The 24399-nt window shown below is 32.0% G+C and overlaps 12 protein-coding genes across 12 annotated transcripts; 5 read left to right on the forward strand and 7 right to left on the reverse strand. All coding sequences in view use genetic code 12, as the record gives it.

Moving 5' to 3' along the window:
* Positions 1 to 454: 454 nt before the first annotated feature.
* UTR2 (Utr2p) lies at positions 455 to 1855 on the forward strand (the record flags this gene model as incomplete). Its single annotated transcript, XM_002547797.1, has 1 exon — positions 455 to 1855. The coding sequence occupies one exon, from the start codon at positions 455 to 457 to the stop codon at positions 1853 to 1855; it is 1401 nt and encodes a 466-aa protein (XP_002547843.1).
* Positions 1856 to 2224: 369 nt separating this feature from the next.
* On the forward strand, positions 2225 to 5869 carry CTRG_02141 (coatomer subunit alpha; the record flags this gene model as incomplete). The annotated part of the gene is made up of 1 exon (XM_002547798.1): positions 2225 to 5869. One exon carries the CDS (start codon positions 2225 to 2227, stop codon positions 5867 to 5869), a length of 3645 nt encoding a protein of 1214 aa, XP_002547844.1.
* Positions 5870 to 6237: 368 nt separating this feature from the next.
* PPT1 (protein serine/threonine phosphatase) lies at positions 6238 to 7494 on the forward strand (the record flags this gene model as incomplete). The annotated part of the gene is made up of 1 exon (XM_002547799.1): positions 6238 to 7494. One exon carries the CDS (start codon positions 6238 to 6240, stop codon positions 7492 to 7494), a length of 1257 nt encoding a protein of 418 aa, XP_002547845.1.
* A 502-nt stretch (positions 7495 to 7996) lies between these two features.
* Positions 7997 to 10252, reverse strand: CDC53 (cullin; the record flags this gene model as incomplete). The annotated part of the gene is made up of 1 exon (XM_002547800.1): positions 7997 to 10252. One exon carries the CDS (start codon positions 10250 to 10252, stop codon positions 7997 to 7999), a length of 2256 nt encoding a protein of 751 aa, XP_002547846.1.
* A 664-nt stretch (positions 10253 to 10916) lies between these two features.
* Positions 10917 to 11471, reverse strand: CTRG_02144 (uncharacterized protein; the record flags this gene model as incomplete). Its single annotated transcript, XM_002547801.1, has 1 exon — positions 10917 to 11471. One exon carries the CDS (start codon positions 11469 to 11471, stop codon positions 10917 to 10919), a length of 555 nt encoding a protein of 184 aa, XP_002547847.1.
* Positions 11472 to 11479: 8 nt separating this feature from the next.
* CTRG_02145 (uncharacterized protein) lies at positions 11480 to 11929 on the reverse strand (the record flags this gene model as incomplete). The annotated part of the gene is made up of 1 exon (XM_002547802.1): positions 11480 to 11929. The coding sequence occupies one exon, from the start codon at positions 11927 to 11929 to the stop codon at positions 11480 to 11482; it is 450 nt and encodes a 149-aa protein (XP_002547848.1).
* A 1090-nt stretch (positions 11930 to 13019) lies between these two features.
* On the forward strand, positions 13020 to 14096 carry CTRG_02146 (uncharacterized protein; the record flags this gene model as incomplete). Its single annotated transcript, XM_002547803.1, has 1 exon — positions 13020 to 14096. One exon carries the CDS (start codon positions 13020 to 13022, stop codon positions 14094 to 14096), a length of 1077 nt encoding a protein of 358 aa, XP_002547849.1.
* Positions 14097 to 15170: 1074 nt separating this feature from the next.
* Positions 15171 to 16280, forward strand: CTRG_02147 (uncharacterized protein; the record flags this gene model as incomplete). The annotated part of the gene is made up of 1 exon (XM_002547804.1): positions 15171 to 16280. The coding sequence occupies one exon, from the start codon at positions 15171 to 15173 to the stop codon at positions 16278 to 16280; it is 1110 nt and encodes a 369-aa protein (XP_002547850.1).
* A 194-nt stretch (positions 16281 to 16474) lies between these two features.
* Positions 16475 to 19621, reverse strand: TFP1 (H(+)-transporting V1 sector ATPase subunit A; the record flags this gene model as incomplete). The annotated part of the gene is made up of 1 exon (XM_002547805.1): positions 16475 to 19621. One exon carries the CDS (start codon positions 19619 to 19621, stop codon positions 16475 to 16477), a length of 3147 nt encoding a protein of 1048 aa, XP_002547851.1.
* Positions 19622 to 20153: 532 nt separating this feature from the next.
* On the reverse strand, positions 20154 to 20687 carry CTRG_02149 (uncharacterized protein; the record flags this gene model as incomplete). Its single annotated transcript, XM_002547806.1, has 1 exon — positions 20154 to 20687. The coding sequence occupies one exon, from the start codon at positions 20685 to 20687 to the stop codon at positions 20154 to 20156; it is 534 nt and encodes a 177-aa protein (XP_002547852.1).
* A 320-nt stretch (positions 20688 to 21007) lies between these two features.
* CTRG_02150 (uncharacterized protein) lies at positions 21008 to 22180 on the reverse strand (the record flags this gene model as incomplete). Its single annotated transcript, XM_002547807.1, has 1 exon — positions 21008 to 22180. One exon carries the CDS (start codon positions 22178 to 22180, stop codon positions 21008 to 21010), a length of 1173 nt encoding a protein of 390 aa, XP_002547853.1.
* A 655-nt stretch (positions 22181 to 22835) lies between these two features.
* PPH21 (phosphoprotein phosphatase 2A catalytic subunit) lies at positions 22836 to 23933 on the reverse strand (the record flags this gene model as incomplete). Its single annotated transcript, XM_002547808.1, has 1 exon — positions 22836 to 23933. The coding sequence occupies one exon, from the start codon at positions 23931 to 23933 to the stop codon at positions 22836 to 22838; it is 1098 nt and encodes a 365-aa protein (XP_002547854.1).
* Positions 23934 to 24399: the final 466 nt, after the last annotated feature.

Below are 24399 nucleotides of genomic sequence, written 5' to 3' on the forward strand. Positions count from 1 at the left end.
CAACCTGTGGTGTGTGTGGATCAGTTTGTACAATTTTAACCCGCTGTATCTCCATGCATGTTGATGTGACAAAAACTAAAATAAAATAAAACAAAAACTTGAAGAAGAAGAAGAAGAAGAAGAAGAAAGAAAATTTTTAACCAAGGCTGATTTCATTTTTAAAAATCTTAATCCTCTTTTTCTCTTTTTATTTTCTTTCTTTATATCATTATAAATATTGTATTCCTTCATCAACAACAAATCCCATTTGTTTTCCTTCAATAAGATCTTTTCTTTTTTTTAGATTCCCTTTCTTGTTTTTTTTTTATTATTGTTTATTTATTCATCCTTTCGCTATATTTTTTTAATATTTGCTAGATTAATAAAATCCATAGACGAAATTTAGATCTTTCAATAACTTTATCATCTCCATTCGCTATATCCATCTTTTCTTTGTTCAAAAATCTTATAAATTATGAGATCCTTATTTATTATATTCCTCACGCTAATTAGTGTATCGTTAGCTAGTTCCATCACTTGTAATTCAACTTCTAGTTGTCCAGAAGATGCTCCATGTTGTTCTCAATTTGGGGTTTGTGGTACTGGTGCCTACTGTTTAGGTGGTTGTGATATTAGATACTCATTCAACTTATCATCATGTATGCCTATGCCAAGAATGAGTTCATTCTCTGAAAGTTTTGATTCAAAAAAGAAGGTTTCTGAAGTCGAATTACAAAGTCTTTATTTGGGTAACTCTTCCGAGGCTGATTGGGTTTACACAGGTTGGGTTGATTATTATGATGACTCCTTATTACTTCAAATGCCAAATCAGTCTACTGGTACCGTTCTTTCTTCAACTAAATACCTTTGGTACGGTAAAGTAGGTGCTACTTTGAAGACTTCTCGTACTGGTGGTGTTGTCACAGCCTTTATTTTATTCTCCGATGTCCAAGATGAAATTGATTATGAATTTGTTGGTTATGACTTGGTTAATCCACAATCCAATTACTACGCACAAGGTATTTTGAATTATTCCAACTCGGAAAACTCTACTGTTAATAACACTTTTGAATATTATCACCTTTATGAAATGGACTGGCAAGAAGATAAAATCGATTGGTATGTTGATGGTGAAAAAGTCCGTACTTTAGAAAAAAGTGACACTTGGAATGAAACTTTGCAAAGATACAACTTCCCACAAACACCTTCAAGAATCCAAATTTCTTTATGGCCAGGTGGTGATAAATCAAATGGTGTTGGTACTATTGAATGGGCTGGTGGTTTAGTCGATTGGGATTCTGAAGATATCCAAGAATACGGTTACTTTTACGCCCAAGTTAAAGATGTTTATGTCGAAACTTATGATCTTCCTGACCATATTTTGTTAAGTGGTAACTCCACTAATAGTGACGATTATCATGCTTTCCTTTATAATGATACTAAAGGTGATGATACGGATATTTATTTAACAAATAAGAAAACTTGGTTGGGTAGTGATGATGCTACTGGTTTTGATCCACAAAATGATGATAATGATCAGGATGATTCCAACGAGACCACCATTGTTAAGACCAGTGGTTCAACAACCATTACTAGTGTGTCAACTGCTTCAACCACTAGAAAAACTGCTAATGTCCCAGCACAAAACACTGCTGCTGCAAACCAAGGTACCACAGACAGTGGAAGCAAAAAGACAACAACAAACACATATAACCCAAGTGCTGGTGTTGGTGGATTTGTTCAAGATTCTAGATCAACTGCAACTTCAGGTAATTCGTCAGGATCGTCATCTTCTGGAAGTGCTGCTACATTGAATGACAATATCATTAGTGTAGTTGGTGCCATTGCTTTGGGAATGATCTCCTTCTTAGTTTAAACTTAATTAATTAGACTAGACTTTGAGTAATGTGAATGTGTATATTTTATTATTGTTATTTGTGTAATAAGAAGATGATTTTATATATATATATATATATAAACGGTTTAAGTAGATAATGATCATAGTATAAATTTCATTGGTGTTTTTAATTTATTTTTTGAGATTCGTATATTTCCAAGTCACGTGTTTGGAAATGCACGACCTTTTTTTTTTTCCTGTTTAACGTGTTCAAAAATTTTTCAGTGAGCGATCTCAGTCTCACACACAACAGCGGACAACAAACAACTCAAACAAAAAAAAAAAAAGAATCAATTTCAATCAGAATAGGTTTTCCCTATAAAATATCCAACAACATCGACTGCAATCATGAAGATGTTAACCAAGTTTGAGTCCAAGTCTTCTAGGGCTAAGGGAATTGCTTTCCACCCAAAGAGACCATGGGCATTAGTTTCTTTACATTCCTCAACCATTCAATTATGGGATTATAGAATGGGTACTTTAATTGATAGATTTGAAGATCATGTGGGTCCAGTTAGAAGTGTTAATTTCCATCCTACTCAACCATTGTTTGTTTCTGGTGGTGATGATTATAGTATCAAAGTTTGGTCATTAAATACTAGAAAATGTATCTTCACTTTGAATGGACATTTGGATTATATTAGAGGTGTTTCTTTCCATCATGATTTACCTTGGATTATCAGTTGTTCAGATGATCAAACCATTCGTATTTGGAATTGGCAAAACCGTCAAGAAATTGCTTGTTTGACTGGTCATAATCATTATGTTATGAGTGCTCAATTCCATCCAACTGAAGACTTAATTGTTAGTGCTTCATTGGATCAAACTGTCAGAGTTTGGGATATTTCTGGATTGAGAAAAAAACATAGTGCTCCAACTTCATCCATGAGATCCTTTGAAGACCAATTGCAAAGACAACAATTACCTCAACAAGATATTTTTGGTAATGTCAATGCTATTGTTAAATATGTTTTGGAAGGTCACGACAAAGGTGTTAATTATGCTTCTTTCCATCCAACTTTACCACTTATTGTTTCTGCTGGTGATGATCGTGTCGTCAAATTATGGAGAATGAGTGACACCAAAGCATGGGAAGTCGACACCTGTAGAGGTCATACTGGTAATGTTTTGAGTGCCATTTTCCATCCTCATCAAGATTTGATTTTATCTGTTTCTGACGATAAAACCATTAGAGTTTGGGATTTGAACAAACGTGTTCCAGTTAAACAATTTAGAAGAGAGCACGATAGATTCTGGCTCATTGCTTCTCACCCAACCATTAACTTGTTTGCTGCTTGTCATGATTCCGGTGTTATGGTGTTCAAATTAGAGAGAGAAAGACCAGCCCATGCTATTTTCCAAAACAAATTGTTTTATGTCAATGGTGAAAAACAAGTTCAAGCTTATGATTTCAACAGACAAGAAAACTCCTTGCCAATGTTGTCTTTAAAGAAGATTGGTAAAGCTTGGTCATTTATGAGAACTTTGTCATACAATCAAAGTGACAACTCTATTTTGGTTGTTCATGGTGAAGGTGACAATGGTAATTATGCTTTGATCAACTTGCCAAAACATGTCACAGGTGCCATTGAACCAACTGATATTAGACAAGGTGAAGCTAATTTTGCTACTTTTATTTCTCGTAACAGATTTGTTACTTTTATCAAGTCTAGTAAAACTTTACATGTTAAAGATATGAACAACAACATTACCAAGACCATTCAATTAGATAGCTCTGTCAATGATGTTTTGGCTGGTGCTCCAGGTAGAATCTTGTTGGTTAAAGCTCATTCTGTTATCAACTATGATGTTCAACAACGTAAAGAATTGTCTGAAATTAATGTCAACAATGTCAAATACGTTTCTTGGTCCAATGATGGTCAATACTTGGCCTTGTTATCCAAACACACCATCACCATTGCTACTAAAGATTTGGAATTGGTTACATCTATGCATGAAACCATTAGAATCAAGAGTGCTGCTTGGGATGATACTGGTGTTTTGTTATACTCCACTTTGAACCATATCAAATACACTTTGTTGAACGGAGACAATGGTATTATCAAGACTTTGGAAAACACTTTGTATGTCACTAGAGTCCAAGGTAATTTGGTTTACTGTTTGAACCGTGAAGGTCAAGTTGATGTTGTTACTATCGACCCAACTGAATACAGATTCAAACGTGCCTTGGTCAACAAGAACTTCGGTGAAGTTTTGAGACTTATTAAGAACTCCACATTGGTTGGTCAAAATATCATTGCTTACTTGCAAAAGAAAGGTTTCCCAGAAGTTGCTTTGCATTTTGTTCAAGACCCAGAAACTAGATTTGAATTGGCCTTGGAATGTAGTAACTTGCAAGTTGCTTTGGAACAAGCCAAGATTTTGAACAACAACCAAATTTGGGAAAAATTGGGAGAAGAAGCTTTACTGCAAGGTAACATTGAAATTGTTGAATTTGTTTACCAACAATTGCATCTTTTTGATAAATTGTCTTACTTGTATTTGTACAAAGGTGATAGTGAAAGATTAAACAAGATGACTACTATTGCTGAACATCGTGGTGATGCTTCTGCTTTAGTCCAAAACACTTTGTACAGTAATGATGTTAAAAAGAGATGTCAAGTTTATATCCAAAGTGGTATGTTGCCATTAGCTTATACTTTAGCTAAATCCAATGGTTTGACCGAATTAGCTGAACAAATCTTGCAAGAAGCAGGTATCAGTGAAAAAGATGTTGAATTGCCTGAATTGGGTGATGACGTTCCATTACCTCAACCAATTGCTGAACCAATTGGTAACTGGCCATTGAAGGATTCTGAATTGTCATACTTTGAAACCGCATTGATTACTGGTAATGTTGAAAACTTGAGTCTTGAAGATGATAATGAAACTGACAAATTTACTGATGCTACTAGTACTCCAGCTGCCTACTTTGATGATGATGTCGAAGGTGAAGCTGAAGAAGAAGATGCTGGTGCTTGGGATTTGGATGATGATTTTGAAAATGATGATGATGAAGAGCAAGCCAATGCTGGTCAAGAAGAAGAAGGAGCAGGTCCAGTCTTTGCTTCTAGTGCTGTTGACAACGAAGTTGGTGATTGGGTCCGTAATGCCAAGACACCAGCTTCTTATGTTGCTGCTGGTGCTTTTGAGCAAGCTGCTTCTATGTTGAATAAGCAAATTGGTGTTTCTAATTTCGAACCATTGAGAGACAGATTCAACCAAGTTTATCAAGCTTCTAAGTTGTATTTACCAGGTATGGATGAATTACCAGCTATGAAGACATACATTAGACAAGATAATGATGAAGATAATCCACGTAAGTTCAAACCGGTTATTCCTGGATACGACCAATTAAAGGATCAATTAGCATTGGGTTTCAAGCAATTCAATGGTAGACATTTAGAAGAAGCTATTGAAACTTTTAGAAGAATTATCTACACCATTGCTGTTATTAATGTTTCTGATGAAGCCGAAGAAACTGAATGTCATGAAATCTTGGGATTGTGTCGTGAATATATTCTTGGTATTTCCATTGAATTGGAACGTCGTAACTTGCCACCACTGGATGTTAAACGTAATTTGGAATTGGCATCTTATTTCACCAGAGTTCAATTACAATCTGCTCATAAAGTTCTTGCCTTGTATGTTGCTATGAATTTATCCAACAAGAATAAGAATTATGTCATGGCTACCAAGTTTGCTGAAGAATTGTTGGAAATCACTACTAGTGGACCAAGAGCTGATCTGGCCAAAAAGATTTTGGAAAGAGCTGGTAGTTTTGGTACTGATGCTATTTCTATTGATTTCAATCCAGATGCTGAATTTGATATTTGTTGTGGAAGTTTCACTCCAATTTATAGTGGAGAACCAAGTGTTACTGAAGCTGTAGTTGGAGCTAAATATAATCCTGAATTTAAAGGACAATTATGTAAGATCACTAACATTACAGCTATTGGTGTTCCAACTTCTGGTTTACGTATTAGAGATTAGTCATTTTTTTGTAGTTGATATCATTATGATGTGTATATTAATTTTACTTGAAATAATAAAAAGTATATAATTATTGAATAACCTTACACTTATCTAATCAGATCACTTGATGGTGGTTTATGGATTTAACGGACTTAAAGAACATACTAGAAGAAAACTGATCCGATGGCGGGGAACGGCCCCCAACGTCTAACCGGCGGACGGCCCTAAGCTCAGGCGAGCAAATCAAAATTTTTAGGCGACAGAAAAAAAAGAAAAACATTTTTTTGAGGATGTGAAAAATTTATTTGAATTTGAATTTGAATTTTTTTTATTTTTTTTTTGATAATATATTCATCACAACAAGTTCAACCACCACCAAGTTCAGTATGACAAAAGAAGAAGCTATTAAATTAAAAGATCAAGGAAATGCTTATTTAAAAGATCATAAATTTGATCAAGCTATTGAATCATATACTGAAGCAATCAAACTTGATCCTAAAAATGCTATTTTTTATTCCAATAGAGCTCAAGTTCATATTAAATTGGAGAATTATGGATTAGCTATTCAAGATTGTGATTCTGCTATATCTATTGATTCTAATTTTTTAAAAGCATATTATAGAAAAGGGGTTTCATTAATGGCTATATTACAATATAAACAAGCACAACAAAATTTTAAATTTATTTTAAATAAATTACCAAATGATAAGTTAACTTTAGAAAATTATAAACAATGTACTAATTATTTAAAAAGACAAGCATTTGAAAAAGCTATTGCTGGAACTGATCATACATTAGTTATTAATAGTGTTGATTATCAAAGTATTCAAATTGAAAAATCTTGGGAAGGTCCAGATTTAGAAATTATTCCAACTAAAAAAAATGGAGAAATAACTGTTGAAATTAATGGATTAAATCATGATTATTTAAAATATATGATTAAATTATTTAAACAAGGGGGGAAATTACCTAAAAAACATGTTTTTGCAATCATTACTAAAGTTTATGAATTAATAAAAAAAGAACAAACAATGACTGAAATTACTTTAAATCATTCTAAAATTAATGATAAATTAAATGATGATGAAATTATAGGGGGTAAAAAATTGACTGTCGTTGGTGATACTCATGGACAATTTTATGATTTATTAAATTTATTTTCAAAATTTGGCTTTGTTTCAAATGATCATATTTATTTATTTAATGGAGATTTTGTTGATAGAGGATCATGGTCATGTGAAGTTGCATTATATCTTTATGTTTTAAAAATTCTTTATCCATTTTCAATTTTTATTAATAGAGGAAATCATGAAACTTCAGATATGAATAAAACTTATGGATTCACCGATGAATGTGAATATAAATATTCTAAAAAAATATTTGAAGCATTTAGTGAATCATTTGGTGCATTACCTTTGGCTTCATTAATTAATCGTGAATATCTTTGTATGCATGGAGGATTATTTTCAAATGATAAAGTATCATTAAAAGATATTAAATCAATAAATAGATTTCCTTCAATGGTTCAACTCAACCTCCAAAAGAAGGTCTTGCGATGGAATTATTATGGACTGATCCTCAAGAAATTAATGGTAGATCTCCTTCAAAGAGAGGTATTGGTATGCAATTTGGTCCTGATATAACTGAAAGATTTTGTTTAAATAATAAAATTAGAAAAATTATTCGTTCTCATGAAGTTAGAATGAATGGTGTTGAACATGAACAAAAAGGTAGATTAATTACAGTATTTAGTGCTCCTAATTATTGTGATTCTACTGGTAATTTGGGTGGGATTATTAATTTTGAAGAAAATAAAAATTATATTAAAGAAAAAGATAATGGTGAAGGTTATAAAAATATTGATGATGATAATACTCTTTGGACTTTAACTACTGAAACTTTTGAAGCAGTACCTCATCCTGATATGAAACCAATGGCTTATTCTAAAGGTGGTTTTGGTTTCTAAATATATTCCTCTTTTTCTAATTGCTGTAATATTATACTAACGATTGTGACATATTAAATAGATAAAAAGTAGAATTAATTAAAAACATCATCTGTTTTACCAGATACAAACTACGCATTGAGAATTGTTATTTGTTTTCTTCTTTTATAATCATTCAAGTTGTAATTTACATGTATACACTAACTTATGTATTCAAAATCTTCTCCATTTCTCTTAAGATATTCTTTATCAATTAATCCATCAATGGCTCTTTTAACTTCAATAATCTTTGGAGTAAATCTATTACCTGTTTGCACCAAAACTTCATTCAATAAGGTATTGGAAGGTAATTGTTTTTTGGATTTCATAATTCTAACAACAGTAGCTTCTAAAAGATACATTCTAGATTGTTGAATTTCTTTACCAATTTCATCAGAATCCTCTTCTTTGGCTCTAGCAATGGAACTAGTGAAATTAACCTTGGTTTTCTTGGATGGGTAGTATTCACACAATACCAATTGATCACCATTCTCATTAAGTAATTTATATTTAACCAATGGAGTAAGATGACTTTGTAAAGTTTCTCTTTTAACGCCAACAATTTCCACCAATTCATCAAAAGTGTAACTATTCTTCTTGTTGTATGCCAAAATAATCATGAGTTGAACATGGGAAACTGTGAAACTAAAAGGTGGCTTCTTCTTGTCTTTAGATAAATGCGCTTTAAGTTCGGCTCTACCGTGATTCCAAAGCCATTGAATCTTTTTACCTTGACTTTGTTCTAAATACATTTCCTTCAAAGAATCAATTGTACCTTGTAATTCAGGTGCCACTTTCAAATCATAATCTTTTAAGTGACGGAATGGCCATGTACTTTGAGCTAAAATCATTGGTACAAAATCAAAATTAACATTCTCTTTATCTTTGAATTTCATCTTCAAATCATCAGATGCTTTGATATCAGTAAACATCTTGGTCATCTTCATGGTGAAATCAGTTGAGTTTTCTTCTTGTAATCTATGAATAACACTTTCCTCTAATTCTTCCGATTTGGAAGTACCATTGATCAACCTCTTGGCCAAAAGACGACGGTAATGTTCTTCAAATGAATCTCTTTCAGTAATAAATTTAAATACAATCATCAAATTATCGGCATTCATATCATTATCCTTGGAGTTGCTTTTCAAGAACCCATCGGCATATCTGGCTAATAACTCTGGAGTTCTGCAGGGACTTCTTGGTTTTGGAAGAGCAATTGGATTTTTATTGACAAAGTAACGACAGGCGTTATCCAATGATTTGATAAATTTTGTATCTTTATTGAAAGCTCTAATGACAATATCATTAAATTGGTTGTAGATGGAAATTAATGTGTGAATATAAGTTTTTGGTTCGACGGTCTTTTTCTTATCTTCGGAGTTTTCTGCTTGCTTTTGAATATCTTCCAACGCGGCAGCAGCTTGTGACTTGATATATTCTTCTAAAGTCTTAGCCAATGGATCTAAAGTTTTTGGAACTCTAGCAAGTAATTTGTACATACGTTGGATGTGTTCGATCTGATTCTGTTCCAATAAAACAAGGAATTGATCATACATTTCATTGGCATGTTTTTCAATTAATGAAGCATTCAAAACTTCCAATAATGGTTTCTTGGTACGTTCTTCCAAATAATTGTTAGATCTGGAAACTTCTTCATTTAATCTTGTTTCACATTTCTTCATGTAATCAACAACATTGTGAGTACTCAAAAATTCTGAACTTTCTTGAGCATAATATTCCGATGTTGCCTTCAAGAATGGTTGTTCAAAGGAATTGACATAAATGATAAGGTTTGGTTTCTTTAAATCTTGAATATCAATACTCAAGAAAACCAATGATTTAATAGCACTAGAAATTAAATTGGTGTCTACAAGAGTGTTATCTCTTTGCAGTTTAATTAAACCCAAAACTTGTTCAATCAATTCATCAGCATTTGGTTGAAACATTTCATCACGCCATTTAATCAATGATAAAGTATTAACATCATAAATATCTTTACGACCGTCAGATCTTTCCTTTTGTACCCAGTAACGATTCATATAATCAAAAACATTATTCATGTATACGGCACCAATGGTAAATCTTCTCCATTTACGTACATAAAAATCTAAAAATGTTTCATTAGGGTTTCTTTTCAAATTTCTAATAAATTGTGTCAAATAAACTTGTAATTTCTTGTAAATTTCTTCACCAGCAAGAGAATATGAATTATTCTCTGAATTGTTTGCAATTGATGCTGGATTGGTTCCACGTCGTGATTTATTAACACAATAATTATAAACTGCAGTATAACAATTCATATACATCACGGCATTTACACCTTCTTCACCATGAGCACCCAAAATGTATTCCAAACCAGGTTGAATATAACTCCAGGTTTCACTCAAATCACTGAATGCTGGAAGTGTGGCTGACATTATGATTAATTACGCGTAGAACTGTGTAAGGGGGTGGTAAACTAGCCTTTTTCTCGTTAATGATAAATCTGATCTATTGAAATAATGTCAATGCAAGATGAATAGTAAAAAAAAGGTGGGAGGGCGCAATTTCTTATGTGAAGATATATGATTCTACTCTAAAAGTGCTACTCTTTCTTGTTATGAAAGTGAATTTGTTCTAGTGTACACTGGGGACTAGTTTGTTGGTTGTCAAAAATTAAAAACCAAAGTTGGCAGGATCCCCTTAAATGGCAAATAATGAAAAAAGGGAAACAAGTTTCAGTGAGCGAATATTCAATTCTCACCAAAAAGCAAAAACAGAAAAAAATTTACAACAACTACCAAAAGAAAAAATTCTCTACAATTCTACACGACTGGGATTGGCAACAACAACATCAACGACATCAATAATCACATATTCTATTGCTACACATTTCTAGGTCCTGGAGTATTGACTCGATCTATAACTCTTAACAAACTAACAGTAAATGTAAGCACCCATAAGAACAACACCATAAATAAGAAAGCAGCCAATGCACGTTGTCGATGACAAATTTTGGGGATGGTTGGGAAAACTAAACCAATATCAGCCAAACCAGGGGTTCGATTTACTCTACAAACCCATTCATCATCATTCAAGGTGTTAAAATGCTAATGACAAATTAGCTGCTGAAAATATAATAAAAAACAAATCAAGTAAAATTAAACTCATTTTACTCATGGGTTCTCTTAACCCAATTGGTTTACCAGTGTATTCATCATATGCAATATAGATGACATACACCAAGGCACACGATTCAACCACAATGGCCATAATGGTACTAGCTTGTTGAGGAATGGTTTCACCATCGTATTTCCTTCTGGAAAACACATAAACGGTACAGGCTAATCCCAAAGCAATGGCACAAAACATCAAAATCAACATACGTAAAAATAACGGCACCAAAGGATTAAACAAGAATATTCTTTTTAAATTTGGTTTCAATTGAGATCTATTTTCACCCATCCAGTATCCTGCTTTTGATCTTATATAAGTATCATTTTCCCCTTCACGTTTTTTACGAAATAATCCAAAAATTAATCTACCAGTTGCAACATCTTGAATCATACCTGCTGGCCCACCACCACTGATGTTATTAGCAAATTCTTCTTTTAATCTCTTATCCCCTCCCCATGATCCTTCTAAAATCATATTCATTTAATAATTCAGGGTCTCGTATAACTCTGCCAGGAATAAAAGCAGGGTTGATGTGCAATGGATTCTTTAAATTTCCACCAATCGCTATCAATTGCCCTTAGATAAGGATCATGTGCTCTTCCACTATATATATGTTCTGTTCCCTTTTCAGTATCTGTTTCTCCTGCTAAAGTTCTTGTAGTTGTAGTTGCTTGATCGGAAATATTTGTCTGTGAAGGCTGTGGTATATAATCATGATGATATGCTTTAGAAATCGAATCTAGAACATAAGGAGGAATTAAAGTTGCTTTATGACTATATGAGTTAACAACTATGTTCTCGAATGGATCTAATGGGATGTCTATTGATTCTGAATCGGTTCTACGACTATGAGTATTGGGAGATATAGGGGCATGGGCTGAATTTGAACCACTTGGTTTTGCATTAAAATAGTCACGATTGTTATCCCTTTCCTCCATGATGAGATGATCGAAAATGACAAATCTGTAATAAGAAGCTAGTTATGCTTTATGAGAAATGAAATCAAAATAAAATAAAAAAAAAGGAAGGGTTAAGAAAATTGTTATTCTTAATTGAAAATTGATTCTGTAATTCTGCCTTGCTTGTTCTGTCTTGCTTTTGTTGTTATTTATTTTTTTTTTTTTTTTTGGCTTTTTTGCTATTTTGTCGTTTATGTAAACTTTTGGATTTCTTACTAAGATAGCCCGCCCGCGCCCACACAGGTAGCCCTGTCAGCCAGTACAGCTCGACGCAGAACAAAAAAAAAAAAATTTAGTTCCCCCATTTCAGCCGAACCACAAAATATGTTTATTCAGTTGACCAGAAGAAAAGGGCACTCAACCTCTCATGACCATTGATATTAACCAATTGAACTAAACTGTTTAAAAGTATATTAAAGTCACGTGTATTTCTAAAAAGTATAATAACAACTGTGTGATTTATCAATCATCTTGTTGTTTTTTGCAAAAAATAATTTGTAGCTCCATTTTTAGCCGAATTTAACATCAAAGTTACAAGTAAACTCTAGCAATTATAATAATTAATCACAATCTTGGTAATTAGAACATTATTCCTGGTGGTGGCAAATAGATCTCTTTAACCAATTGCTACACAATCAACTAGATTCATATTTATACGTGCACAGCTTTGTTTCAATTTAAATTCAATTTGTATGAAATTGTATGAAATTGTTGCAAAATCATAGTGTCATGGGAGACGGAGAAGGAGGAGAAATGGATGACTTCCTTATTAGGCAAGAAGCTCTGCGCCCCATTTGCATACGTAATTCCCAACACAAAACAACGAAAAAAAAAAAAAAGAAATTTCACATTTTCATTTTTTCCACCGCAATCTTAAAATTGCACCGAAATATTTGAAACCCAATGGCAATAATTCCATTGACATAATTTATCCAATTGATTTCACTTGGAACTCAGATTTTTCTTTTTATTTTCATTAAGATATAAATTTGCAGTAATTTATTCTATTTTTATTTGGGAAAGAATCACATATTAGAAACTATCATTACACCATACGAGAAAAAAAAAGATGCTGTTGGTTGTTGCTCGTGCGATAAAGCCAATTCCCCAATTTAAATTACATCATCCCTTATCAATAATCACATCGAGAAGATTTCAATCAACCAAATCAGATGAAGTTGCAGATAAAGTATCATCACTGATTCCTAATAAAAATTCAATATTTGTCATTTCAATCCCAATAACTACTTCAAAGTCATATATTTATTGCAACCATAGACCTTCTACTTTATCACCTAAACAATTGGCTAATATTCCATTTATTTATAAGCTTGAAGGTAAATTTGTCAAACTTGCATCTAAAGGATGGTCAAAATTATCCAATTCTAAACAAAAAGTCAATCAGAAAATTGTTGATTTGGTTAAACGATTATTGGCTACTATTCCATATGAAGAAAATTGTCTAAGATCATTTCCAAGTAAAGCTACAATGATTAGAGAAATTAATGAAGAATCATTACATTTAGTAACTGATGAAAAAGATCATAAAGTTGTACCTGGTCAATATGATGATTTGAAAATTGATACTAATCAATTGAAACCAATTCCATTATATCATCCACAATTTCAAAAACCTTCAACTATTTTAACTCAATTGTATTCATTTGAAGAAGAAACTAAGAAAAGACATACACGACAAGCTATTTTATGTGCTATTGGTATACCAATAACTTTACCATTTGCAATTCTACCTGTTGTTCCAAATGTTCCAGGTTTTTATTTAGCTTACAGATTGTATTGTAATATTAAAGCATTACTTGGAATTCAACATTTGGATTATTTATTGGAGAATAAACAACATACAGAACATGAAGTTGCCGATGAAACAACTGTTAATGATACATCTCATATTACATTCAAATCAGTCGATGGACTTGATCTGTTGTATGCTAAATATAATGAATCCAGGTTATTGTTGAATGAATTAGTTCAAGAAGAAGAAACGGTTATTATAAATGAAGAAATCATTGAAGAATTGGTTGAGAAATTAGGATTAACCAATTTGAAGGAAGATTTATTAAAAGCTTATAAGCAAGAAACCAAAAGATTAAACAAGGACATTAAAGTAGATGATCAAGTTGAATAGATCTATACCATTATAACTGTAAATAGAAATTAAAATACGTATACACACTATATTTGCATTATTACAAATTGTGTAACATTTAGTTGCAAAAAATAAAAAAGGGGGTACAGCACATTAGGGCAATAGCCCTAACGTACTGCACGTGATGCACAACTAAAATACGCGGAGAGAGAAGAAAAAAAAATTGTGCGTGACTTTCTTTTGGTGTGGAAATATTATAATTGCTGTCAATGAGAGTGAGTGGAATAGGCGCACGCTCGTTGGTTGTCCGAGGCTGTCCTCCATGGACTGGAACCCACCAATCCTCCACCACCCTCTCACCCTCAGCTGTAGTAGTATTTTTTTTCTCCCCATTAAATTTTTTTCTTTCTGTTTTCCTTTTCTTCTTTTTCTTCTTTTTTAATCACCAATCACCAGTATTTCAATATGAGAGATAAGTGGAGAAAAAAGAGAGTTAGAAGATTAAAGAGAAAGAGACGGAAGGTTAGAGCTAGATCCAAGTAATCGGACACATATAAATAAAATAAACCCATGAAGTTGAATTAAGAATTGAAATGAAAAAATGAAAAATCTATGAAATTTTTTTTTCATTTATCTGATTTGGTTCAGATACAATTGGAATTAATACTTTATTGATGACTTGAGTTGCTGATGTTGGGTAAATGATTGATATTTTACTGGGTTTTTTTTTGCTATTTTGCTTTTTGCTTTAGTTTGGAAATGAAATCAATTGGGTTTTTTTAATTATAGGTTTAGTGTTGCTAGTCTCTTATTCCTCGAAACAATAAAGTTTCTTAAACCGTTTTTTATTATGTATATGAATCATATGTATTTTAAAGAATGTCCGAATAATATAAAAAAAAAGAATTGTATAATTCATCAGTTTGTTAATTGTAGTAGTAATTGTTACGTTATGTTCATTGGAGGAAGGACGTTAAGTTTCGTATGCCCAATGCGATTTGATTGCGAAAAAAATTAGTATGTCGTGAGCCCAGGTATCATGGTTCGTCTTTTTTTTTTTTGCAATCCTAAATCATGGTAATTTTTTCTATGTATTTCACTTATTTTTAGGATATGAAGAGTATATATTTACTTCTAGATCTAGTAATGTCATTAATATCTCCATCAGATCTTGCTTCTCATTCACATCAATTGTCAATAATACCTGAACCCAAAATAAACTCAACAAATCAAAAATCAATTACTTTTCCATTAACTTCACCAATTCCAACAAATCATTATAAACAACAACATCAACATCAACAATTTCAAATTCAATATGCTATTCAACCACCAAGTTCAGAATTACCAATTAAATACATTCAAACAGCACCAATCAATTTCCCAACTTCTCCGACTTCAATACCTATTAATAATGATAATTTAATTAATAATCCTACTTCAACTACAAGTTTTGCATCTTTTGAAATTACTTCTGGTTCAATATCTCAATCTCCTTATTATTCTTCATTATTTTTATCTCCTCATAATCCACCATTTGAACCAGATTTATATTCTCCAAGAAATCCTCAACAATTACCACCAGCTCCACCATCATCTCATCCACAACAACAATATCATCACAATTCATTATCAATGGGAGGATTTAATAGTTTAATGGAAGATAGATATTCAAGATTTAGACCACTGGATTCACAACATAATAATGAAAATATAATGATTGGGTTACATCCTTTTCAACAAGAAAATTATGGGATTCCTAAAAAAAAATTATTTAATTCAATGACAAATTGGTTTAAACGTAAATCATCATCATCAACATCACCTTCAACAAATTTAATACTTTCAAATAATAATAATAATAATTTACAAATAGTTAATGAAGAAGAAGAAGAAGAAGAAGGGGAAGGAGATGGAGAAAAATCATCAAGTATTGAAAATACAATTATTATATCTAATGAACCTAATGATATTACTCCTCAACCTGTTTATACTCCAAGAGGTATTCCAATTAATGAATTTCCTTTAAATTTTAATAAAGAACAAAATAATGAAAATAATTTAATTAGAAATAGAAATAGAAATGATGATATTATTGATTCTTTTGATGATGAAGTAAGAGATTTAATTAATGGTGTTGATAATTTTTTAATCAATTGTTTAGAAAATGTTTGGAATTTAACTAAATCAACTTCTGATTATTGTCTTAGTTTATGTGCTTAAAATATATATCCATCAATGTGTGTATATATATCTTCTTTTAACAAAAAATATGATTTTATAATGATTATGAAAACTAATGACTTACTTAACTAAATAATAAAAAAACTAATAACATCAATATATGTATATCAAAAAAAGTGGAGGAAAAAATTCTAAGAACTGAACAACAACAAGGTGAAACATGGATCTAACGATTATTCTGAAGCTTCAGCAAATCTTTCGGAGATAGTGGTTAATAAATCACCAAATTCTTTTTCACCTTCTTTTTGACCTCTTGATGGTTCAAAGAATTTAGCTGAAGAAACAGCATGTTTAACATCACTAGTACTTTCAGCTAATTTAGACCATTGAGCACCATTAGCAATTGCTTTTTGTGCTTCATCATAATATGAAATAAATGCTCTCATCATATCAAAAGTCTTCCAAATTGGACAGAATGCATCATATGAAGAATAACCATTTTGTTGCAAGAAATCTTCTTTAATCAAGGTAGCAACATCTAAAGTAATCTTATCAGAATCAGACAATGCAGATTTACCAACTAATTGAACAACTTGTTCCAATTCTTCAGCATTAGATAAAATTTCTCTAATTTTGTCTCTCAATTGTGGGAATTCTGGATAGTTGGAATCATAGTATTTGTTCAAAACATTGGTGTATTTAGAATAAGAAACACTGGTATTAATAGATGGGAAATGTTTTCTTTGGGCCAATTTCTTATCCAACCCCCAGAAAACTTGAGTAATACCCAAAGTAGAAGTAGTAACTGGATCAGAGAAATCACCACCAGCTGGAGAAACAGCAGCAACAATAGAAACTGAACCAACTCTATCTGGTGAACCCAAAGCAGTGGCTTTACCGGCACGCTCATAGAAAGAAGCCAATTTAGCACCCAAATAAGCTGGGAAACCTTGATCAGCAGGCATTTCACCCAATCTACCAGAAATTTCTCTCAAAGCTTCAGCCCAACGTGAAGAAGAATCAGCAATCATAGAAACATTCTTACCTTGATCTCTGAAATATTCAGCCAATGTAATACCAGTATAAATAGAAGCTTCTCTGGCAGCGACTGGCATATTAGAAGTATTGGCAACCAAAGTGGTACGTTTCATAATTGGTTCTTTTCTACCAGAAATTTCAGTAAACAATTCTGGGAATTCCATCAAAACTTCAGCCATCTCATTACCACGTTCACCACAGTTGTGTACCAAGGCCATGTTGGATAAAAGGAATTGATGATCAGTTTCTTCAGCCAAAGTAATACCATAATAGTTTTCTTTTGCAGATTTGATCAAATCAAAGTTGAACAAAACTGGGTCTCTGGTGAATTTGACAACTGGGGTTTGGTTTCTTGCAAGTGCACATTTAGAAAGAACACCAGCAAGTGGAGCACCAGTCAAATTGACAATACAAGCAAATTCTTGTCTAACACCAGCAGCATCAATGTGAGTATCTTTAATATTAATAGATGATTCAATACCCAAAGAATGAGCAATCTTGGCAAGACCTCTAGCGACATGTCTGAAAGAAGTTCTAACAACAGCTTCAATAGAACCATTGGATTTGGTTTCAACATTACCAGCAGCATCAACTAAACCGGCAATCAAAGATTCTCTGACAACAATATCATCAACAGCAATATGTTGAGGAATACTCTTGACAATATCAGTAGACTTGGCTCTGAAACCAAGAGATTTCAAAGCATTCCACAACAAATTGTTCTTCTTGCTTGCAGCTGCACCATGAACATTGATAGTCAATTCATCCATAGCATCGGTAAATTCATCAAAAGTGAAATCACCAGCTTCATCCTTTTCAGCACCAAGGTTATTGAAAAATTCTTCTTCGTTTTCAGCGACATTGAGTTCACCGGATTCAGTAGAAGAACAAGTCATGCCCAATTTTGAAGAGTAGTTCATAATTCTTGTAGCTAATTTAACATCATCTTTGGAGTTCATGGTGAAAGCAGAAGATTTAACATTTCCAATACCAGCCCAAGTACCCAACAAGTAACCCAATTGTGGAGCAAGTGATTTGTTTTGCTTGTGTTCGTGTAACCAGTTACCGAGTTTACCAGATTCAAAATGAACTGGGTTGATCATTTGAGTGGTGCTGGTCTTGACAATTTCATCAACTTGTACATAATCTCTAGCTTCAATGATCCAATCAATGTATTCTTTAGAGTCAATGCCAGCAGCAAAAGTAGCAGCTTTTTCTTCAGCGCCATTTTGACCATGGATATGATGACCGAAAACTTTAGTCTTGGCTTTAACTAATTCAATACCAGTCTTAGTCTTTTCCAAAACATAGAAAGTAACACCAGTATAGGTGTTGCCACCAATTTTACGTGTAGCAATCTTGACATCTTGTTTAGTTTTCAAGATAAGTTTATGATCAGCAGAAACAGTGAAATCCATCAAGCCTTCGGATTTAGCATTACGTCTAGTACTAGAAAGTTGACGAACCTTGTACATATCATCATAACCTCTTGGTAAGCCAACAACTTCTCTTGGCATACCATCTTTACCCATGACTTTGTCACCAACTTCAATAGATTCAATAGATTTGTCGGCACCATCAGCCATCATGACTTGAGTACCTTTAGTGAAACAACCAACATAGATAATAACATCAGAGTTGGAGAATTTGGATAAAGATTGAGAAATAACAGTTTTACCACAACCAAAAGCCCCTGGAATACAAGTAGTACCACCTTGAACACATGGGAATAAAGAATCCAAGACTCTTTGACCGGTCAACAATGGATGATCAGCAGTCAATTTTTCAGCAACTGGTCTTGGAACTCTAACTGGCCAAGTATGCATCATAGAGTATTTATGTTTCTTACCATCAAATTCAACTTCCAAAACTGGTTCTTCAACATTATAAGAACCGGCTTCAGCAATAGAAGTAATAGTACCTCTTGCTCTTGGAGGTAACAAAATCTTATGGTCATCCAATAAAGAGTTTTCATAAATAGAACCAAAAATGTCCCCACCAGTGATATGATCACCAACTTTCAATTGACCTGGGGTGAAATCATATTGAACAGTTCTTGATAAAGCAGGAACATCAATACCTCTTGGGATATAAATAGATTGGGATTCATCTTTAATGGCTTTTAAAGGTCTTTGAATACCATCATAAATAGTTTCCATTAAGCCAGGACCTAATTCAACAGATAATGGTTTACCAGTTCTTAAAACTGGATCACCAACAGTGACCCCTGCAGTTTCTTCATAAACTTGAATGGTTGCTTTATCACCATTAATTCTAATAACTTCCCCAACTAAATTATCATGACCAACTTTAACCAATTCGTACATGGCACATCCAATCATGTTTTCGGCAATAACAACCGGACCGGAAACAGAATAGATTTGACCATATTGGGATTCATTGGTGTCATCTAATGAAAGACGTTTAATTTCTTTTCTTGCGTTTTCTAAAGCACCAGCCTGTAGTGAAAACAATTGGTTAGTATCTAGATGAAAATCAAATTCAATCAATTGAATCTTGTAATATATCAATTAATACATACCATTGTTAATTGATGGTGTTTATTTTGTTTTGTATAACTTAAAAAAAGTAGTTAGTTATTAATTGAAAACCGAACAACAACGTTGGTTGACTTTTTTCTCTTTTTTTTTTTGGTTTGGGTTTGGGTTTGTTCGCTCAGCAAAAGAAAAATTTACAATGAAATTTTTAAATTAGTCGTGTACGATAACCAGTAAATGTATATTACAACAACTGATTGATTTATACATCATGATGATAAGCAGCATCATATGTCACACTCACTTATTCACACATTTACTTATTCACACACTCACACATTTACGATGAATTGTCAATATATACAAATGTATACATTTATAATTTAATACCTAATTTATTAACTCTATCTAAAGCTATATCACACATAGCATTAAAAGCTTCATATTTTTCCAAGAGAATATCATCTCTTTTAATTCTTTTATTCATATCGTTTATAATTTCTAATCGATTTCTACCATTAACAAAAACAACATATCTTAAACCAGGAAATTTATTTTCATATAATTCATTCATTTCTTTTAATTTTAATATTATATCAGGATCTGAATTTAAATTTTTTTGTTCATTTGATGAATGAATTGAAAGTTGTTCTTTTTTAGGTTCACCTAATCTTGGATGAGTTGAAATTATTTCATTTATAATTGGATTTAATTCATTTTCTTTTAATAAATTGATTAATTCTTTACGTACAAGATTAATAAATTCAAGATATGTTGTAAATTGTTGTGGGAAAACTTTAATAAATATGAAATTTGATAATGTATCACAAGGTTCAAATAATTGATCAAGAATATATTTTTGATCGGATTGTGGGAGTTGTTTCAAGGTTTGAATAGATGGAAGTGCCATATTGAACTGTTGGAGAAACAAATGGCTAGTAAAATAAGAAAATGACAACAAGGAATTGGTTTGTTTCTTATATTTATTATCTACGGGGGTGTTATCTATGGGGGAGAGAGAGAAATTTCTATCGTTCGGTTGGCTGCGAGATCAAAACTTCGGATATCTCCATGGTTGAATACTAAAAACATTATTACAGTTGGTTAGATATTCCTTCTTAAATGGGTGTACTATTATGTAGTATATATATATATATATCTTTCTATATATATACCTATAAATAAAAGATTTTTTTTTTAAGTATCACAATGATGTTGTTTGATCATTATCTATGGAGTGAAATGTTGAACTTGTCTTAATTTTTCCAATTCTTTCTTACCTGGAGCACCCTTTTGGGCAATCAATGGGTGTCGCCATTGTTTAACAAAACTAAATATAACGTCAGGTAATCTAGTTAAATCATCAATACCTAAATCATGGAAAGTTTTAGCATTTGGATCAATATGTTGATTTATAAGATGTCTTTGAACTTGATCAGGATTAGTCAATTTCCACCAAACCAATTGTTGTACTTGAGCAATTGCTTTAGCTAATGGTAATGGAATTTCATAATCAGCAAATCTATAAGAAAATGGACCAACTTGAGCGTATTTTTCAGTGATACCATTAATCATATTTCTAATTTCATGGAATGAAACTTTTTCTGGACCATATAATTCAAAAGTTTGACCAGCAGTTGAATCATCAAATGCAATTTTTTCAAGACCTCTAGCAACATCTAATACATAAACTGGCCAAATTTCTTTAGCATTTTTATTTGGAGTCCACATTTTAATTTTTGGACCTAAATAATTTAATAATTGATCTTCTCTACCATACATTGGAGCTGGTCTAACAAGAGTAGTTTCAGGAATAATATCTCTAACAACTTGTTCACCAATACCTTTAGTAGCATAAAAAACAGATTCAGATTTTGGATCAGCATTATATGAAGAAACATGAATATAACGAGGAACATTAGCTTTTTTAGTAGCTAAAGCAATTCTTTCAGCTAATGCAATATTTACATCAGCCATTGAAAAATTCTTAGTATTATAATCAGCACCAATACAATTAATAACAATATCAGAATTAGCTACTGAATCTTCAATACTTTGTAAATTACGAGCATCAATTTCAACAAAATTAACAACTCCTAAATCACCAGTAACTTTTAAAAATCTCTTCTTCATATCATCTCTAAATGGAACAATTGTAGTAGTACCATGTCTTGCTAATTTAGAAGTTAAATAACGTCCTAAAAATCCAGATGCTCCAAAAACAGTGGCAGTATAACCAGTTCTTGAAGAACGTCCTCCAGCACCTACTGCAAGATTAACTTTACCATTCTTAGTGATATTAATATCAGAATCTAAAACTGATGTATAAATTGATCTCACAGTTGAAATAGATGGTTTAATCCCTACGGATCTACTTATTTGTTTGGTAGATGTTCTTAACATTGTGGAGATAAGAAATTGTGAATAGTTATTAAGGATAAAGAATGGAGGGTGTTGGTGTGTCGATTAGTTGGTTGGCTGAAAGCTGTTTCGTTACTGTATATTTTTTTTTTTTGCTTTTCTTTCCAATTTTTTTTTCGGTTTGAGGAGTCGTTTGGCTAATTGAAATTTTACTGTTTCTGGTTGGCTGGAAAAATTAAAACCTGAGAATGTCGCACGAGAGACATATGTCGCAAGTATTGAATAGAGGTGACATACCAGTTACAATAAAGTCATATACATTTTAAACATAAAAATAAAATACGAACAACAACAAGAAGCTGAAATACCCTGAATTCTAATTAAAAAAAGAACGATGAATTCAATTTAATAAACATTTAAACAAATAAAGGCATCAATATATTTAGTAAATAATATATATTATCTGTGTGTGAAAAGTGTGAGGATGTATGTGTATGGGAAAGCATGAGACGTGGACATGAAATTTCCTTTCCTTTTTTTTTTTTTATTTTTATATTTATTTAATGGATCTTTGTAATAAATTGACCACTGTAATAATTCATTAATAGCAGAAATAATTGATGTTGATAGTAAATAATAATAATAATAATAATAAAAAGAAGAAAGAATTAAGAATATAAAAAAAAAAAAACATTGATCATAAGAAGTAGTCGGGAGTTTTTCTTGTAACAGTTGGTTCACCAGGTCTAACACTTGGGTCATATTGTAAAAATTGTCTATTGTGTTGTTCATCAACTTCCATAATAGCAGCTTGATTACCACATCTATAACAATAATTTGGAGCTGAGAAAATGGTAACAACATTTTCTTGATGAGACCAACTAAACCCTTCCATAACCAATTGATGAGCTCTTGCAATAAGACTTAAATCATTAGTATGATTAAATTGTTCAGAAATGTCTTGACCAAAAGTAAAACCAGCTCCTCTTGGAGAAATACCCCAACCACCTCTATCATCAGGATCAGACCACAACAAGTCACACATTGGACCTTCATGAGGAACTTCTTGAATTCTATTTAATTCTCTAACTTGATCGATAGTTTCAATCATTGGAGATAAACCACCATGCAAACAAAATACTTTATTATCAACTAATGCTGTTATTGGGAAATAATCAAATAAATCAGTAAATAATTTCCATACAGTAGCAGAACCATATTTTCTTAAACATTCATCATAAAACCCATAAACTTGAGTAATTTGTCTTGATTCATGATTACCTCTTAAAATAGTAATTCTATTTGGGAATCTAACCTTCATACATACTAAATAAGAAACAGTTTCAACAGAATAATAACCACGATCAACATAATCCCCCATGAATAAATAATTTGTATCAGGACAAGGACCTCCAATTTTAAACAATTCCATTAAATCATGAAATTGACCATGAACATCACCACATATAGTTACAGGTACATGTACTGGTTGAACATTTTCTTCAAATTGTAATACATCTATAGCCATATCACATAATTTTTTAACATCAGCTTCAGAAAGTGGTTCACATTTAGATAATTTTTCAATCCAAACATCTAATTGATTAATTGAAGATGAGTCTAGTTCTGATCTTTGTTGTGTATTGGTGTTGGTGGCTGTATTAGTAGTATTGGTAGTAGCTCCTGTTTTAGTGGCACCAGTGCCTTCAATAGATGTTAATGATTTTTTAGAAAGTGAACTATCTTGTTGTTGTTCTTCAACGTCTTCCATTGGGACATCAGTATCTAAATCCATGATTAAAATTATTTAACTAGTTTATCTTAAGAATTTATGAATAGGAGGATGAGTAGTAGTAAGAATAAATGCAAATAATAATTGATAAAATACAAATATATAAAAATAAAAAAGATGAATCAACAAAAATGAAAATTAAAGGGAACAAATAAGAACAAAAAAATAAAAAAAAACTAATGAATTAATTAATCTGATTAGTTGATTTGATAATGTAATTAGTTGTAATTATTGTTGGTTTCTCTTATAAGTATTGTTTAACTTGAATTTGAAATTGAATTTGAAATTGAAATTGAATTTTTTTTTTTTTTGTTCGTTGGCTCAAGGTTTTTCTTTTTGTTGATTTCGTTCGTTGGCTCGTTCGTTGCTCTCTCTCTCTGTCTCTCTGTTTGTCTGTGTTCTCCCCTTCCCTTGAATTTCAATTTAATCTAATTTTTTGTTTGGCTGGCAAATTTTTTTTCTCTCTCAG

This window comes from Candida tropicalis (assembly GCF_000006335.3).
Source record: "Candida tropicalis MYA-3404 genomic scaffold supercont3.3, whole genome shotgun sequence".
In the NCBI taxonomy this organism is placed as follows: domain Eukaryota; kingdom Fungi; phylum Ascomycota; class Pichiomycetes; order Serinales; family Debaryomycetaceae; genus Candida; species Candida tropicalis.